Source organism: Manacus candei, unplaced genomic scaffold, assembly GCF_025592945.1.
Source record: "Manacus candei isolate 608988 ecotype Guabito, Panama unplaced genomic scaffold, ASM2559294v1 h1tg000159l, whole genome shotgun sequence".
Classification (NCBI taxonomy): domain Eukaryota; kingdom Metazoa; phylum Chordata; class Aves; order Passeriformes; family Pipridae; genus Manacus; species Manacus candei.
The window spans coordinates 1,733,510-1,749,311 of NW_026138207.1; the positions used below are offsets into that span (position 1 = coordinate 1,733,510).

Genomic DNA, 15,802 nt, shown 5'->3' on the forward strand with positions numbered 1-15,802 from the left:
CTATACCCAAAGTGGTGACTTGTAGACAACAGTCCCTCTCATACGTATGCAGCTACATGAGAGCAACATATCTGTGGATGAAAGCACATAAAGGAAAAATACAGGATAGTTGGGTTTTTCTTTTAATCAAACTATCTCATCTTGCTTCTAATCACAGGCTTCCAGGGACCTCCAGGCTCTCCTGGGCTGCCCCCTCTTCCTCCAAGGCTGGTTGCTGAGCAAGGTTCACCAGGTCCCCGTGGAAATATAGGACCTCCTGGAAGCCCAGGAGATATGGGACCTCGGGGTCCACCAGGGGATCCAGGTAGGAATTGCACACTCAGACTGAAAGCTCAGTTCCCCTGAGCAGAGTGAGGCCACCAGAGTAATGCTTTGACTCTCTTCTACTTAAAATTCTGTGAGGAATTTTTCAGAAAGAAGAGTCAACTGACTCAAGCTGGGGCTTTGGCTTTCCTCCTCCTCTTAGCATTCAGAAAATAACCAAACATTCAGAATATAAGCAAAATAGGAGAAAACTTCGGCAATGCTCACATAGCCAAAGCAACATCAGATATGGATCTCACTCAAATCAAGACTGAACATCTTGGGTGTAAATCTGCACATCATTGTGGGCATGCTGTCAGCCCAGGGAATTATGTAGTGTTAGTGATGTGTGGACCCAGTGCACTGCACCTCTTGCTATGAGCCTCATCAGAGATGAATGGTACCAAGAGTGAAGGAGTAGGGTTGTGGGGTTCATGTAGTCTTTCTTGATCCCAGCAAGCTTTTCCAGTGAAGTTAGTGCTTTTTTTGCCTGAGCAAGCATGATAAGATCTTGCCTTTAGTGTAAATTGGTAAACTTGGCAGATAGGACCAAACGTACATAAGTGCATGTTAACAAAGTGGGTAGCATGTTGATAATCTCTGCAGTCACTGTGCTTACGACCATTGTTGTGCAAGGTTTCAGAGGTTCACCTGGAGAGCCAGGACTCCAAGGCAGGGGTGGTATTCCAGCTCCTCCCGGCTCCAGAGGTGAACAAGGAGGAACAGGATTTCAGGGTCCAGTGGGATTTGAAGGTAAGAGGTATCACATGACACTTCTTCCCTTTTCCCATTTCACTGCAATAAATTGCTCTGTAGTTACTAGGTCACTGGAGGGAGAGGAGGGGAGGGGGGAGAGAGAGAGAGAATGAGAGAGAGAGAGAATGAGAGAGGGAGAGAGAGGAGCAGATTGTGAAGTTTCTGTCATTATAGATACTTCACAAGGGACAACCTTTAACAGTTATCTTAAAGCAATATTTTCAGAATAAATTTTGATAGATGTAGATGTCTAATCACTCGTGAGTTTGTTTTGATCTGAGTGTATTTTTATATTCTCTTTAAGTATTTTCAGTGTAGTGTTTTACTAACAGTTACATTCGTGGAAATGAATGGCTAGGTAGGTGATATTTGGACAGATGAAGTTTAAGGGAATGTATTTGTAAAAGAAATACCTCTGTCCTTGTCAAATCAAAGAGCAGAACTATTACTATCTTAATTAGCTAAGTACATAGAGAAAAAGGTATTTGCAGAGCATAGTTTCAAGTGAATGAATCAAATGCAAGCAATTCAAAAACCATTGGTTAATCTTGGAGTAAGAAAACATTTTAAAGGAAAAATATGCTTATCTGTATTGTACTAAGTATGCTCAAATTAATCAGAATTTTATTTGTGACTTTCCCTAGCTCTGACATCATCTTAGAAACCAGGGAGCCTGATCCAGTTCAAAAACTGCTGCTGTAATGCTAGAACTGCAGCTCCTTTTACAATAACTTTACCATAAGAAGAGGCATCATGCAATTAAGCTTTATTCATCAGCAGCTTAGCTGGAATATCAGCTATCATCAGATCATTTGTGGGAGCACCAACTAAGCTGTATTCTTTCTTTTACCCCCTGTTCTAAGGTCAGCCAGGCCGCCCTGGTAGCCCCGGGCCACCAGGCATGCCGGGTCGCAGTGTTAGCATGGGCTACCTGCTGGTGAAGCACAGCCAGTCTGATCAAGAGCCAATGTGCCCAGTTGGCATGAACAAACTCTGGAGTGGATACAGCCTGCTGTATTTTGAAGGGCAAGAGAAAGCACACAACCAGGATCTAGGTATGTACAGATATTGCTGGCAGCAGCCTCAATTCCAAAACTGGGACTTCAGCAAACAGGCTTAGGAAACATCAAAATGAGAAGATAAAAACTTCATGGCTTCATAGAGTGCCCCTGAGAGAGCTCCTGAAAGTCATTGTTGTTCCAGGGAACCTGTAAAGCCAGCAAAATGTTCTGGACCACAGGGTTTTACTGGCAGGTGCTTGGGAAAGAGCAGAAAACTGAAAATGTGTATTGTCCTTTGTGAGAATGACTGGTCTTTTTCTTCTTCTTTTTTTTTTTAACAGGGCTGGCTGGCTCATGTTTGTCTCGTTTTAGTACTATGCCATTCCTCTACTGTAACCCTGGGGATATTTGTTATTATGCAAGTCGAAATGATAAATCCTACTGGCTCTCAACTACAGCACCTCTTCCAATGATGCCTGTGGCAGAAGATGAGATTAAGCCATATATCAGTCGCTGCTCAGTTTGTGAGGCCCCAGCTGTGGCAATCGCTGTCCATAGCCAAGAAGCTTCTATTCCTCACTGTCCTGAGGGCTGGCGCAGTTTGTGGATCGGATATTCCTTCCTTATGGTATTTGGTCTCCAGTGTCACATTTTGTGTGGCACTGGGTTTTATATTTGAGTCTTAGATACTAGGAAGGCTGCTCCACTTTAAAGCCAGCAAGATCAAAACCATGCATCATACTGGGGAACCAGGGAACTGCAAAACTAGTTTCCACGAACCAAAGAGGAACAACAAAATTTCTGTGAATTTCAGAGAAAATGGTCTCTTCTCAGCATAGCATATGGAGACCTTACTTTTTGTACAACATAGAGCTTCAGAGCAGAATAAAGCTGTGAATTAAAAAATTAAGTTGCACTGAGGTGCAACAATAGCCTACAAAGCATTTTCACAGCTAAAGATTAAGAGTTACTTATCACTGTTAAGGATTTGATCTGGAAAATAAAAAAACCAACAACTTTTCCCCTTCTTTCTGAAACTTAAAAATCTTAGGTGTTTGGTTGAAGATTTAGAAGCCAAAGTCTTTCACTGAGTCTGGAAAGAGAGACAGTCTCTGGTTGTTTTTAAAATCAAGCTTCCGTGTTGTATCTGTAATGGCAATAAGAGCTTGGCTTTATAGGATCTCTGAGAGCTTGTTATCTTGTAATTCAGAAGTGGGATGTTACAGAAGAACTTAGTGCTAGGTGTGCAGCAGATGACCTACTGAAGGGCCTGACCTGCATTTCTTGCAAGACCATACAGAGGGATCATTTGAGCACTGGAGGGTTTAACACTGGCTGTGGTAAAGAGCAGCTAGAATGTCAGTGAACAATCTAACAGACACTCGTTCTTCTGATTTGCTTGATGTACACAAGAGTCAAAACCTGCAACAGTGTGCCCATGTTGTTAACTCATTGAAGACTGGGCTGAATTCTGCTCTGTTGGGAGAAAAATAAGATTTCTGTGGCAGAAGACATCATAAAAGAACAACAGTCAATCTTACCCACAAACCATTTGTATGTCCAAAGCCAAAAACTTAAATTTTCAGAAAATAAGGTAAAAGGGAAATCTGAAATTACTTACAGAAAATATACCCCCCAGTTTTGGAGAGCAGGTCAAATTTTTGATCAGCCCTAAGTTTGACCTTTCTTTTGCTTCTATAAAAAGCCCCGATACCAATCTCATAGTTACTTCATGAGAATTCCAAGGATTAATTAAATGTTTGCAAAACCTTGTGTAAACACTGAGCATTTTTAAGAGCAAAGTTGTCACTTTAGCAATAAGTTTTTGCCAGGACAAAGTCTGTCAGCACTATGGAACACACAGTGAGAAGAATTCACATTTTCCCAGCTGGCTTTTGGAACAAATGAAGTGTTTGGTGTACACATTTTTGCTTCTCAGGCAACTGTGAAAGAAGTACAGCACACTTGTGGTTATCTCAGAGTACATACTGTTTTAATTCCTTGGCTTAAATGTGTCACCTCATTCCCCTGAGTAAGGTACAGTATCAGTCAGCATGGATTCCTGCCCGTGCTAGGTGGCAGCCTTTGGGAAGGAGGGAGTTGTTGCTTTGTGGGGTTTTTTTTAAAAACCACAACCATCTAAACCTCAGCACTATGTGGCACCAGCCAGAGATCAGTCCTTTATTCAGCTAAAAGGTGGCCATTTCTGTTATTTGTCTAACACAGTGGACCTCTTGCAGCGTAAACCAAGGCAGTTGCAGCTTGCACTTTCATAGTATGGTGTTTATTAAAACACAGGCAGGCAAATCTATTGGATGTGCCCAGATTTCTCCCAACATTTACAAAACTATTTAAGAACTCTATTTTCCAGCTTCTTTCTTTTATATTGTAGATTGTTTCAGTTTCTAACAGAAAATTCAGTGGTATCACTTAAAAATACAGCTGTACAGCTCCTTAAAGGGACAGAGAAAATGCCCATTTTGTTAGCAATGTCTTTGACAGAAGAAAAGTAACATTCAGTTCGTTATCACAGTATCTGTCAAAGGTAACAGTTGAGTGATGTAAAGATGCACGATTTTGGTGTAATTTGCAGTCAAAAAACATCATAGAGGGAAATAGTTATCTGCATAGAAGATAATTTTGTTTCCACAGTGCTCCTCATGTGCGATGCAGAGTAAGACAGGCTTTATAACTTGGGGAATTCAAGTTAGATATATGGTGGAAAGTTCTTCTTAGTGAGGGTAATAAAACAGAGGAACAAGTTGCCCAGAGAAGTTGTGGGAAGTCCATCCTTGGAGGTATTAACAACTGAACAGCTCCCTGGAGTGACTGAGGGCAACTTTGGTGTAGACCCTGCTCTGAGGAGGGGACTGGTTGAAGTGACCTCCAGTCAGCCCTTCCCAATGATTCTCCAATTTTAAGACTTCCAACAGTGAAAATTTTAACTATAGGAAAGAAGATTTTAAAATGGCATCAGCACATGAGCTAGCTCCTTTATATAGTTGTAGCATAGCCAAACCCTTACAAAACTGCAGGACTGGCTGACTTTCTGCTTTGGAGATAAGAATTAGAAGAAATCCTAGCAGTTTTTCTCTTTTCACACATGTGAATTTATGACAGCATTGCCTGAGGTTGCACTCTGAATGCTGCCTTCCTTGTCTCCTTTAGCACACTGCTGCTGGTGATGAAGGTGGAGGACAGTCACTGGTTTCTCCTGGGAGCTGCCTGGAAGATTTCAGAGCGACTCCCTTCATCGAATGCAACGGCGCCCGCGGAACCTGTCACTACTTTGCAAACAAATACAGCTTCTGGCTCACTACGATCGACCAACCCTTCCAAAGCAAGCCCTCAGCAGACACACTCAAGGCAGGACTCATCCGAAGCCACATCAGCAGATGTCAAGTCTGCATGAAAAACTTATAGAAGACTTTCACAGTATAAGGAACCACCTTATCATGTAGTTCTTATACAGTGGAGCCTTCTGTGATGGTTAGACAACTAAACAGATCATGTTGGTGCTTTTTTTAACTTATTACCTCAACAGCTGAATGGAAACAAATCTTTTTAATTGTCTGTAAAAGCAGATTAAGTCTAACACACAGATCTAGCGCTGTGTTCTCCTACTATGCAGTATATATACACACTTTTTGCTAGTCTAACATTACATCATTTGCCAAATGATAGAAATACTCACAGCTTTGAAACACCAAAAAAACTTCAATAATAAATGGTTACCTTGGACAGATGCCCACCACATTTACTTTAACAGAATATATGTATCTTTCTATTTACTGCATTTGTCACAGCAGTGAAAACTAACAGCTGCAGTTCCATAAATTAACACAGGGTGATCGAAGTACTAAACCCTTGCAAAATAATGAAAATATACTGCGATCCAAAATGCTTATGTCCAGCATTGAAACCTAACTTTTAGTATTTTATGCTTGGGCATTTCAAACACACACAAAACATCTTTTTGGTTTTTTTCAAGCCTCACCATGCTTTAGCACTTAACCATTGCCAATAGCAGAGAAGCCCACAGGCCTCCCAGAAACAGTAACCACAAAATGCAACTCTTCCTATTTGGTTAGGAGTCTCTAGGACGAAGATCAGCATTTTATTTTATATGCTTGATGATTTTTTTCTAGACATACCCCAGGCCAGAGGATGCTGTGGACGTTTCATCTGTGTCACACCACCCACACAGCAGCAGCACCAATTGGTTTTTTCATTGCAGCTTTTCCCCTCTGAAATCAAGCCACTCATCACAAAACGATTTTAGCCACTTGCTGTTGGAGCAGCTATTGCACATAGGGTGGGTTCTGCAGGAGAGTGCATTGCTCGGTGCCACATGACCTTCAAACACAGAACTTGCAGACCTGCCAGCTGGCTGTCTGAAGGCATGCTGTCCTGGTAGCTGGGGACATGTGGCAATGGGATGACCACCATCCCAATTTGCACACAGCCATCCTTGCAAAAGCAAAAAGGAAGGAAACAAAGCATTTATTTGGCACCATCATTTCCCATAGTAAAGGCTTGATAAATGACAGAATGGCTAGCTCTTTCCTTCTGTGGAAAGAAGCAATTTAACCCAAAATCATCTGTCACCACTTCAAGAGAGTGGGAAAAAAAGGATCAGCTGAAAAATTCTTATTTGCATAATCTGGTTATATACCTGAATGTTTAATTTGAAGTGGAAGAAGAGACTTTTATAGCAATGACAGTTGATTTTTAATAGCTCACCTCGCTCCTGCTTCAGGTGCTTCTTGGCTTTTATAATTACATTCCATCCTCACTGTATCATAAATAAAACCTGGGTTTTTTCTACACTTATTTGTTGATGATTTCTATTTTGTTAACTGTTATTTTCCATATGGGCTGCTCTGTTAAATTACTTTGTTTGCACCTAAGGAGTTAGAAAAGCACTCCCAGAAAGCTCCTCCCACTGAAACCCAAACTCTTCAACCAGGAATACACCTGTTTATTTCATGACACTTAAAAAGATCCAGTAGGGAAGATTTGTGTCTAAAATTGCTTGTTTAAGCTGAATAACTGAAATAGCATTTAATGTGTTCTTAAAACAATTTAAGCCAATAAATTGTGATGTTGCAAAGTAAAACAACCTATTATTCATGCTCTACAATGTTCAAGAAACCAACATTTACCAAACTTGACATGTGTTACCTCCACAAAAAATATAAAGTATAAATCAAGTTAAAGTTCCTAAAATCACAGAATCATAGGATGGTTCGGGTTGGAAGGGACCATAAAGATCAATTAGTTCCAACACCGCTGCCATGGACAGGGATACCTTCCACTAGACCAGGTTGCTCAGAGCCAAATCCAACCTGATGCTAAATACACGTTGGGAGCATCCACAACTTCTCAGGCCAATGTATTCCAGTGCCTCATCACCTTCATAGCAAAGAATTTTTTGCCTACTATCTAATCTAGACCTGCTCTCTTTCACTTAGAAGGCATTCCCCCTTGTTCTGTCACTACATGCCTTTGTAAAATATCTCTATCCAGGTTTCTTATAGGCTCCATTCTGGTACTTAGCTAGCACACTGTCTAACCTAAACATATAATTAGATATGTCTATAAACAGAGATTACCTGAGCTTGAAATGAGCTGTCTGGCCATATTGTCTCTCTGAAAGGCAGCCCCTAAACAAACTTATGACACTGTTAGTTGTTTAAGCTAAATAAAACATTTAGAACTGAAAATATTGCAGTCAACATAAGCTAAATCTATTCCACATTTGCCAATTCTTTTAAATTACACATGGCAGTAACAAATACCCAAGAATAGGCAACTTCCAGGTTGTTGCTGGGCATCAGTGGTTGTGGGATGATCACACAACTATCACTTGTGGGTTGTACAGCATGCATCTCTGGCAGTGCAGCACATTCAGTGTTTTAAGAGAATCCAAGTGGAGGCTGTACAAATCTATAAAAACCAATTATGTCAACAGTAAACTATTTGGATTTTCATAGCTAATATGTTTGGTAATCTTCCTATGAAGCTGACTTTTTTTGTACTTAAAACTTCAGCAGGTAGGTCTTCCACCAACAGTTGCTTTGCCTCTCCATTTTCTCTGGCTCATGTAGGCTGCTGTTCTTAAGTTTGATCAGAGCAGTACCAGCACAGCACTGAGTTGAACACACCATCATGGTGCGGGAAAAACCAAACCAACTACAAAACCCCCCAAGGTGCCAAGCAGGCTTGAACTTCTGTACTTTGTGTATGTCATGTGCTGGGTACTCACATCTGTGTTTCTCCAAAGCCTGCGCAATCACTTCTTTGAGGAGGAAGCTTGTGCACACAAACACGTGGAATACTCACAGCAGACGGAGCATTTCACTTTGTGAGCTAATCTGGAGCACTGCATGGAGGGGAACTGACTCAAACTACCTCTTAGCTGCAAGTTTACTTCCTCTCTTATGAACAGTCTGAGAGAACTGGGGTTGTTTAGCTGAAGGAGAGAAGGCTTCAGGGAGACCTTATATCAGCCTTCCAGTGCCTAAAGGGGGCTTATAAGCAATGTAGAGAGTGACCTTTTCCCGAGACCTGTAAGAACAAACCAAGGGGCAGCAGTTTCTAACTGAAAGAGGGTTGATTTAGATTAGACAGAAGGAGGGCATTTGTTACTGTAAGGGTGGTGAGACACTGGAAGAGGTTGCCCAGAGAAGTTGTGTATGCTCCATCCCTGGAAGTGTTCAAGGCAGGCTGGATGGGGTTCTGAGCAATCTGGTCTATTGGAAGTGGGCCAGTGGGTTGGAAGGAGATGATCTTTAAATTCCCTTCCAAACCACTGCACAATTCTGTGATTCTAGAACCCACTTTCAGGAGGTTAAAACATTCTTATAGAGGAAAAACTCAGATACAGCAAAACAAAACAGTCTTTTTACTGAACTACAGTGCTCCAGCCTAGGATGTGTAAAAAAAAAGTGGTTTGCCTCCGTTTGACCAAATCTTTTGCTACAAAGTATCCCGTTTGCTTCCTACACTTTCCTGTTTGAAAACATGCTGAACTGTAATGTGGTCCTGATCCTGGAGAAGGTAAATGAGATTATATTCCACTTCTGTAGGTAATAGTACATACAGATATAGTGAAGTCAACATAGCGATGTGAGTTGACACCAATTATTTGCTCAGAGTGTATCAACCCAATCAGCCGAACTTGTTCACACTGTACATGACTGGGCTTGTCCATGGCTGCCAGAAATAGAAAATCAGGAAACAGCAAGCAGTAAACAGGACCTTGACACGGAAGGTGTCAGATTGCTGCCAGAGGAGAAGCTGAGGGGTCACTGCCAATGTGCCAACAGCACCCCAGTGCAGGCAGAATCTGCCCCTGTAACTGCATAGGGACCAGCAGCCCCCCCAGAGGTGGCCACCTGCCCCCACTGACAGTGAGTGGGGGTCTGGTCCCACAGCTACGCAGCGCACAGTGGTGCAAGACATACTGGACAAGGGGAAGAAGTAACATCACTGCTCCCTATGACCTGTGAGCAGAGAAGCAAAAACAGGCAGGGGTACTTTCCCACTGTGATGTGGGCAAGAAGGTGACTAAGCCAAAGCAGGCAGCTCAGCAGCTCTGCCAGTCCTATGGACACTGAGGAACTTCTGGTTCCTTTTGTGGCCCCCACAAGACTTGAAGCCTTGTTGGGGTTGTCAAGGGCCAATGACAACCTCAGTCTTGCACCATCAGTACCCGTGAGGGGCAGGAAGCAGAATGGATGCGTCCCAACTAGCCTGGCACAGATCCTCACTCGTTCACCCTACCATCCCTCCCTCCCCCATGGCTCACAGCCTGGCTCAGCCATCACCTCGGGCACAGGCAGGCCTATAGCTTACATTCACTCAGCATTGCCAAAAATAACATTTCCTATCCAATCACGAGACATAACAGGGAGAGAGAGGGGGGAAAATCAACATTTGTAAAATAAGTTTCCCCTCCAAGGCAGGATAGGCAGAGTCCCTGGTCCATGCCTTCACCCGCCTTCACTTCTCCTTGCAGGGAGGGTTTCCCTTGGCTTCAGCAGCACCACCACATGCCCAGCTCCAGGCCACGCAGCGAGGTTATTAATGGGGAAAGCGACCTCACAGTGATGGAGAAAAATGTGCTGCAGCCAGTGGGGTGCAGAAGTGCTGGCATTGAACCAGTGCATGGCACAGTCACTCTCAGTGCTGGCCCAGCATGACTGGTGGCCCAGCCCACAGCTGCTGTGCTACATCAGCTGCTAGGCTCTGTGGCTGTTAAGGCAACAAGAGTTAAAACAAGTGTGCTTCTGCGTAGTTCTTGTGCTGCCAGTCCCTACCCTGCAGCTTCACTGCTCTTCCCCATCAGTAGGTGATGATTAATTATTTCAGTAAAATTATGTAGGATGGAAGGTGAGGGAAGAGGGGTAAAAAGATGTCTTTACCAGTGCTGGGATATCAGGATCTATCTGCAGAAGCAACATGGAAATTAATGAATTCATGTTAGGATACAGGCCATATTGCATTGCTTCTCTATGCTCTTAAAACAAAAAACAAACCCTAAATAAACAAAGAACAAAACCGCAAAAAAAAAAAACCTTAGCACCACTAAACAGAAAAAAACATTCTGTGCAATTTCAGTGTTGAGGGTTGAACTGTGCTCTCTAATAATGCTTGCAGACATGCATAGGCACCACTGCAGCAGATAGAGCATCAACACTGGGCTGTAAAAATGGAGCTCAGCTATATCAGTTTAAATTACTAGTACATTTAAAAAAAACTCCAAACATCCTACATCAAATTCCAGAATCTTTCAAGTTTTTCTTGAAGGCAGAATCTGATTCAGAAAGTGATAAAGAAGCAGGGCTAGCATGCACACTGAGCAACCCAGATCTCCTCCTGACCTCTCATCAATAGCTCCCATGTATTACGCAATTTCCCAAGTGTAACTGTGCAACCCCACGATCTCACAGGTTGGTAGAGTGACAACCTATCATAACCCAGACATTTCTCGAGAACAATAGCCAACAACACTAAAAAGCCACAACATCATGCCAGACAAGTGTAGCTCTAAGGGCAAAAGCAGAGCACACAAGACTGTGTCATCTCTTTTGGTAAAAACACCCAAGTTGGAGCTTTTAGAAATGCTGTAGGAATTCCTTAAGATCTGATATGAATAAAGCATTTCCCAAAAAGCCTGACGTGCTGCAGGTTCAGACATCAACAGAGGCAGCAAAGCCAGTGCTGAATCTCTCACAGGCATGTCAGCAGATCATTTTGGTCACAGACAAGACTGAGGTTGTGGCCTGCTTGCCTTTTTCCTGTCCTGAGGGAAGACTAGATACTGTCCCTAGAATTTTGTTAATAGCTAAAAGGTTTCTAATTGTACTCATTTTTATATACCACAGCTCAGATGCTGTCCAGTCTCTGACAGACTGGTAGGTATTAAACTGCAAACCCAAAATATGACATCCTTCAGCAGTGCCTGCAGCAATAGGAAAAGGGACAATGATTTTAAACCATGAGAGCGTAGATGCAGACTAGATATAAGGAAGACTTTTTTTTTTTTTGCAGTGATGGTGGTAAAATGCTGGAACAGGATGTCCAGAGAGGTAGTAGATGCCCCAGCCCTGGAAACATTCAAGTTTAGATTGGACAGAGCTCTGAGCAACCTGATTGAGTTGAAGACATCCCTGTACAATGCATGGAGGATTGGACTAGATTATGTTTTAAGGTTCCGTCCAACCCAAACTATTCTATGATTCTATTATTTAATGTTCAGTGTTTTTTCTCTCGAGCTTTTCTTCCCCACTACATGTGTACTGTGAATTTAACTTAAGAGCAGAAAATAAAGCTACTACTTTGCAGCAATTTGCTCAAGAGGATATACTTTTGGAAAATAATGCCTTAAATATACTTAGTAATAATTTAACTCATTATTCATTTAGGAATTGTCTCCCCATGCACTAACTGTGATTTGAGTGGGACAGAGAAAGGCAGTGACAAAGCATAAGAAAACTAACCCTTTAGTTTTAGAAAATTACACCAGAAGCATTCAAAGGAAGGTGAAAGAATCCCCACACAAGAAACTGAAGAACTGAAAATCTGCAACCTGCATCTTTGAGATTTATTGTTTGGGACGAGTAGGGGTTTTTTTTTGGGGGGGGGGGGGCTGTGTTTAAAGACTAGAAGTTCTTCACTCTAGTCATAGCTCCTGGGTCACTGCATGCATTCTTTGTAGCCAAGAGCTGTAGGAGCTGTATTAAGCCCCTCCTTTTTACTGCAGTCAGGAGAGAAACCATGTACCTCATTATTGCTCCTTCACACACTTTTTACTCCACAAAAGAGAGTTTGTCTTCCCTGCATTAGTTTCACATCAGAACACACCCGTCTTCACTTCCCTCCAGGTAGAGGTAATTACTACTCCAGGTAGTAATGTCATGCATAGCTGATAAAAATCAAAGCTGCAGCTCTGCAGCTTTAAAAGGAGTGGGAAGGGAGATAGAACACAGGTACTCACAGGTATACCTACAGGCACTAGAAAGAGGTCTTTACAAAAATGCAGACAAAATAGGCTGCTTTCTTTCCCAAAAAACACTTTGCTATCTACATTAAAAAGAAACATAAGACAAAAATGAACCAAAAAAACTTCCTCCTGCAAATCGCAATTAGAGCAGCAAGAGCTGTGATGCTGCTTGTTAATACATGGAAGGCCACTATGGAAGGAGAATTGCCATTAATAAAGTCTCCAAATGAATAGTACAGATCCACGGTGATTTTAATAGTTCAGTTTCTGAATTGTACACTGTCATGTCTGACATAAAAAGACTGTAATTGACTTATTAGCTACAAATATAAATTATACCTGGATTTTCTATTTTTAATCTTAAGAATAAAAAAGTACCATGTGTTCAATCTTCCAAAGTTAGAATCATAAGGGGAAAAATGATAATTATATGAAAGTTGTCAAGAGTACACAAACAGATCATTTATATGCAACATGAAATGACAAGTCACTAAAAGTCAGACTCCTTCAAAACCGTCCAAATGATTGTCACTACCAATTGTACTAACACACCATTTGTCTTCAGAGCCCATAGAAACTGGCAAGTCTTACTCCATAATTTCACTTGCATTCCCATTTTTATACAGAGAGCTTCCCAGAAGCTTTTAATGGTCAGAAGATTTTTTTGTTGGGTTGGTTTTGGTTTCTTTTTGGATACACCATTTTAGTCTATTTATTTATGCTTTGACTTTTCCTTTCTGGTGAGCTGCAAGCACTTCTTACTCCTCATTTTGCTGGAGCGAACAATCCCTCCCCTTTTCTTACGTCACGTAAACGGGTCAGGCACAACAACCTGACTTTGTCCTTTTTGCTGGCTTGTAGTCCGTGATGTCTACAGTTTGGGTTGGCCCCTCAGCTTTCTGCCGTGCAATTATTGGGACTACCATCTCAAACACAGTTTCAAAGAGGAAGTCCACCTTGTATCCTGTTTTTGCACTGGTCTCAAAACACATTTTCTCAGCTGCTGGAACATCCTTCTCATCTAGCATTTTGTATTTCAGTATCTTTTTGTAGAGCGCAATCGCATCCTCTGCACGGACTTGTTTTCGCACCTTCGAGCCACAGCTGGCAACAGACTTCTCAGGTCTATTTTCATCTGGTGGTAAAGTACAGTCATCACTGAGGTCAACTTTATTTCCAACAATAGCAAAAATGCAGTCAGCACTTGCACTGTCTGTCAGTGCCAAGAATCTTTCTTCCAGCTCTGTCAGGCTTTGGAAGCTGTTCACATCGTACGTGAGGATCACAGCAGCTGCTCCTCTGCAGTACATAGACCCAAGGCCATGGAACTGCTCCCGTCCTGGCAAAGGTTTAAACACAACAAAAAGTTAGTGTGCTGGAAGCCACATTATTAACCAAGTAAAAGAGTTTAAGGAATTTTAAGCCAATTTCAAAACCCTGTGCGAAGCAGTGAAGGTAAAAATGTGTTATTTGTAGCATTTTCAGGTTTTTCCTTCTGCTTTTCCTTAAGAGAGGAGCAGTGCCACAGAATAACTCTACACACCGCTTGCTCAATCTCAGAGCAGGGAGTCTGGAAAGACAAGTGAGCAATCAAGCTCACACAGGATTCACACTAGGTGAAAGCAAAAAGAACTGTGGTTTTTTTTTTATTAAATTGCATACTAGTTGACTTATGTCATATTAACTGCTGCTCTGCTTGGGCTCACAGATGGCCCATCCACCTATTTAACCATTTATAAACAGAAGTGTATTGCTTCAAATTCTGCTAGAATTTATTACTTCTATAAATTCAGTACACATTTTCAAGTACATCCCGTTCAGAAATCTGGATCAAAATCAGTAACCAACCTCTTCTAGATTTTGAGGGATTTTGTAAGCTATTTAATCAGACTAAACTGTAACTGCTACATGCCCACAGTTCTCAGGTACATTGGTTTTACAGGAAAAGACTCTTGTTGGGGGTATAGAGCCAGTATTGATATGCATCTGTCCCACCACAAGTATTCATGCTTTTTTACAGTATTAAACACACATAATGTAGAAAACCCTAAACACATTCTACAAGTAATTTGTCTTTTAAGTTGCCCTGGCCATCGCTCAATAACCAACGGCTAAAACGTTTCTTCCTCATCATTTAGCAAGTATCTTCCAGCACTTCTGATGAAGCCTTGATGGTATCCTTCAAGTTCATTTCTTGGAAGACAAAACTGACTCTTCTTTAAATTCTGAGAAGCAAAAATGTTCTTTAGTATTTGTAATGGGACTAAGGGAAATAAGGCAGAAGACACACTGTGTTACCACTGAGAACTGCTACTTTCCCCCAATACCTGCTACATGTAGAATATGCTGTAGTTCACTTTACACCCCAAAACCCAATCAAGCAATAGATAAAACACACTAGGTTTCAACCAGTCATCAGCATCAGCCTTAGGTCACTAGAGAAGTGTGAATGAACAAACAAAAAAAAAAAAAAAAAGAGAGGAAAAAAAAGGCAACTACACTCTCTTGTCATACAATCTCTTTGCACAGAACCTCAGTTTATAGAAATTCTGGAAGACACCTGCTTACATTCATCTTCTGCACAAAGCTACTGACCACCATGAGTTACAATATCATGAAATCCTTGTAAATGACTGTGGAATAGGAAAGGGAGAAGAAATTCATGCTGAAAAATGTGGGTCAGCACACATTGAAAAAACACATCTGCACATGAACATGCACACTGTGAAAGGAACTCAGAATCTACTTCAGCTGGGAACATAATCATCACTGCAATAAATCCTTCAACAAATGTCAGAACTCTACTCCACAAGTGCCAAAAGAGAGACAAAATGTTCATTGTTATTCATAAAACAAAACTGGAAAACGTCAAGATAGAACATGAAATCCAAAGCTCACTTCACCTTTAACACTCAGGGAAACTCTGGTAACAGCCAGAGAAATAGATTTGGAAAGGTGCAGAATTCACTATAAAGAGGTGTAAAAGGAAGGTGGTGAGAATGCACAGAACTATGTGAAACATTTGCATGAGGAAAAATTGTGGGATCTCTCAGGCTGGTGAATGATTGAAAAAAAAGGTAGAAACAGATGTCTATAAATTCAGGCCTAATACTGAGAAAGTAACTGAGAAACAACTATTTACTCTTTCTCATTACATGGAAAATGAGAATTTCACATCAAAATCGTGCATGTAATTTAAATATTTTCCTGCAAAGTGAATAATTGGTAGTAG

General features: G+C 41.5%; 2 protein-coding genes across 4 annotated transcripts in view; one reads left to right on the plus strand and one right to left on the minus strand.

Moving 5' to 3' along the window:
- COL4A2 (collagen type IV alpha 2 chain) overlaps positions 1-6,893 on the plus strand; it is a 144,830-nt gene extending 137,937 nt beyond the window's left edge. For all 3 annotated transcript variants that reach the window (XM_051772800.1, XM_051772801.1, XM_051772803.1), the window contains 5 exons: positions 158-304; positions 940-1,056; positions 1,923-2,114; positions 2,402-2,688; positions 5,229-6,893. In XM_051772800.1, coding sequence (XP_051628760.1) covers positions 158-304; positions 940-1,056; positions 1,923-2,114; positions 2,402-2,688; positions 5,229-5,483 — 998 coding nt within the window. In that variant the 3' untranslated portion in view covers positions 5,484-6,893. The remainder of the gene's footprint in view (positions 1-157; positions 305-939; positions 1,057-1,922; positions 2,115-2,401; positions 2,689-5,228) is intronic.
- Positions 6,894-7,164: 271 nt separating this feature from the next.
- Positions 7,165-15,802, minus strand: part of RAB20 (RAB20, member RAS oncogene family) — a 35,348-nt gene continuing 26,710 nt past the window's right edge. The window contains exon 2 of the mRNA XM_051772859.1: positions 7,165-13,909. Coding sequence (XP_051628819.1) covers positions 13,389-13,909 — 521 coding nt within the window. The 3' untranslated portion in view covers positions 7,165-13,388. The remainder of the gene's footprint in view (positions 13,910-15,802) is intronic.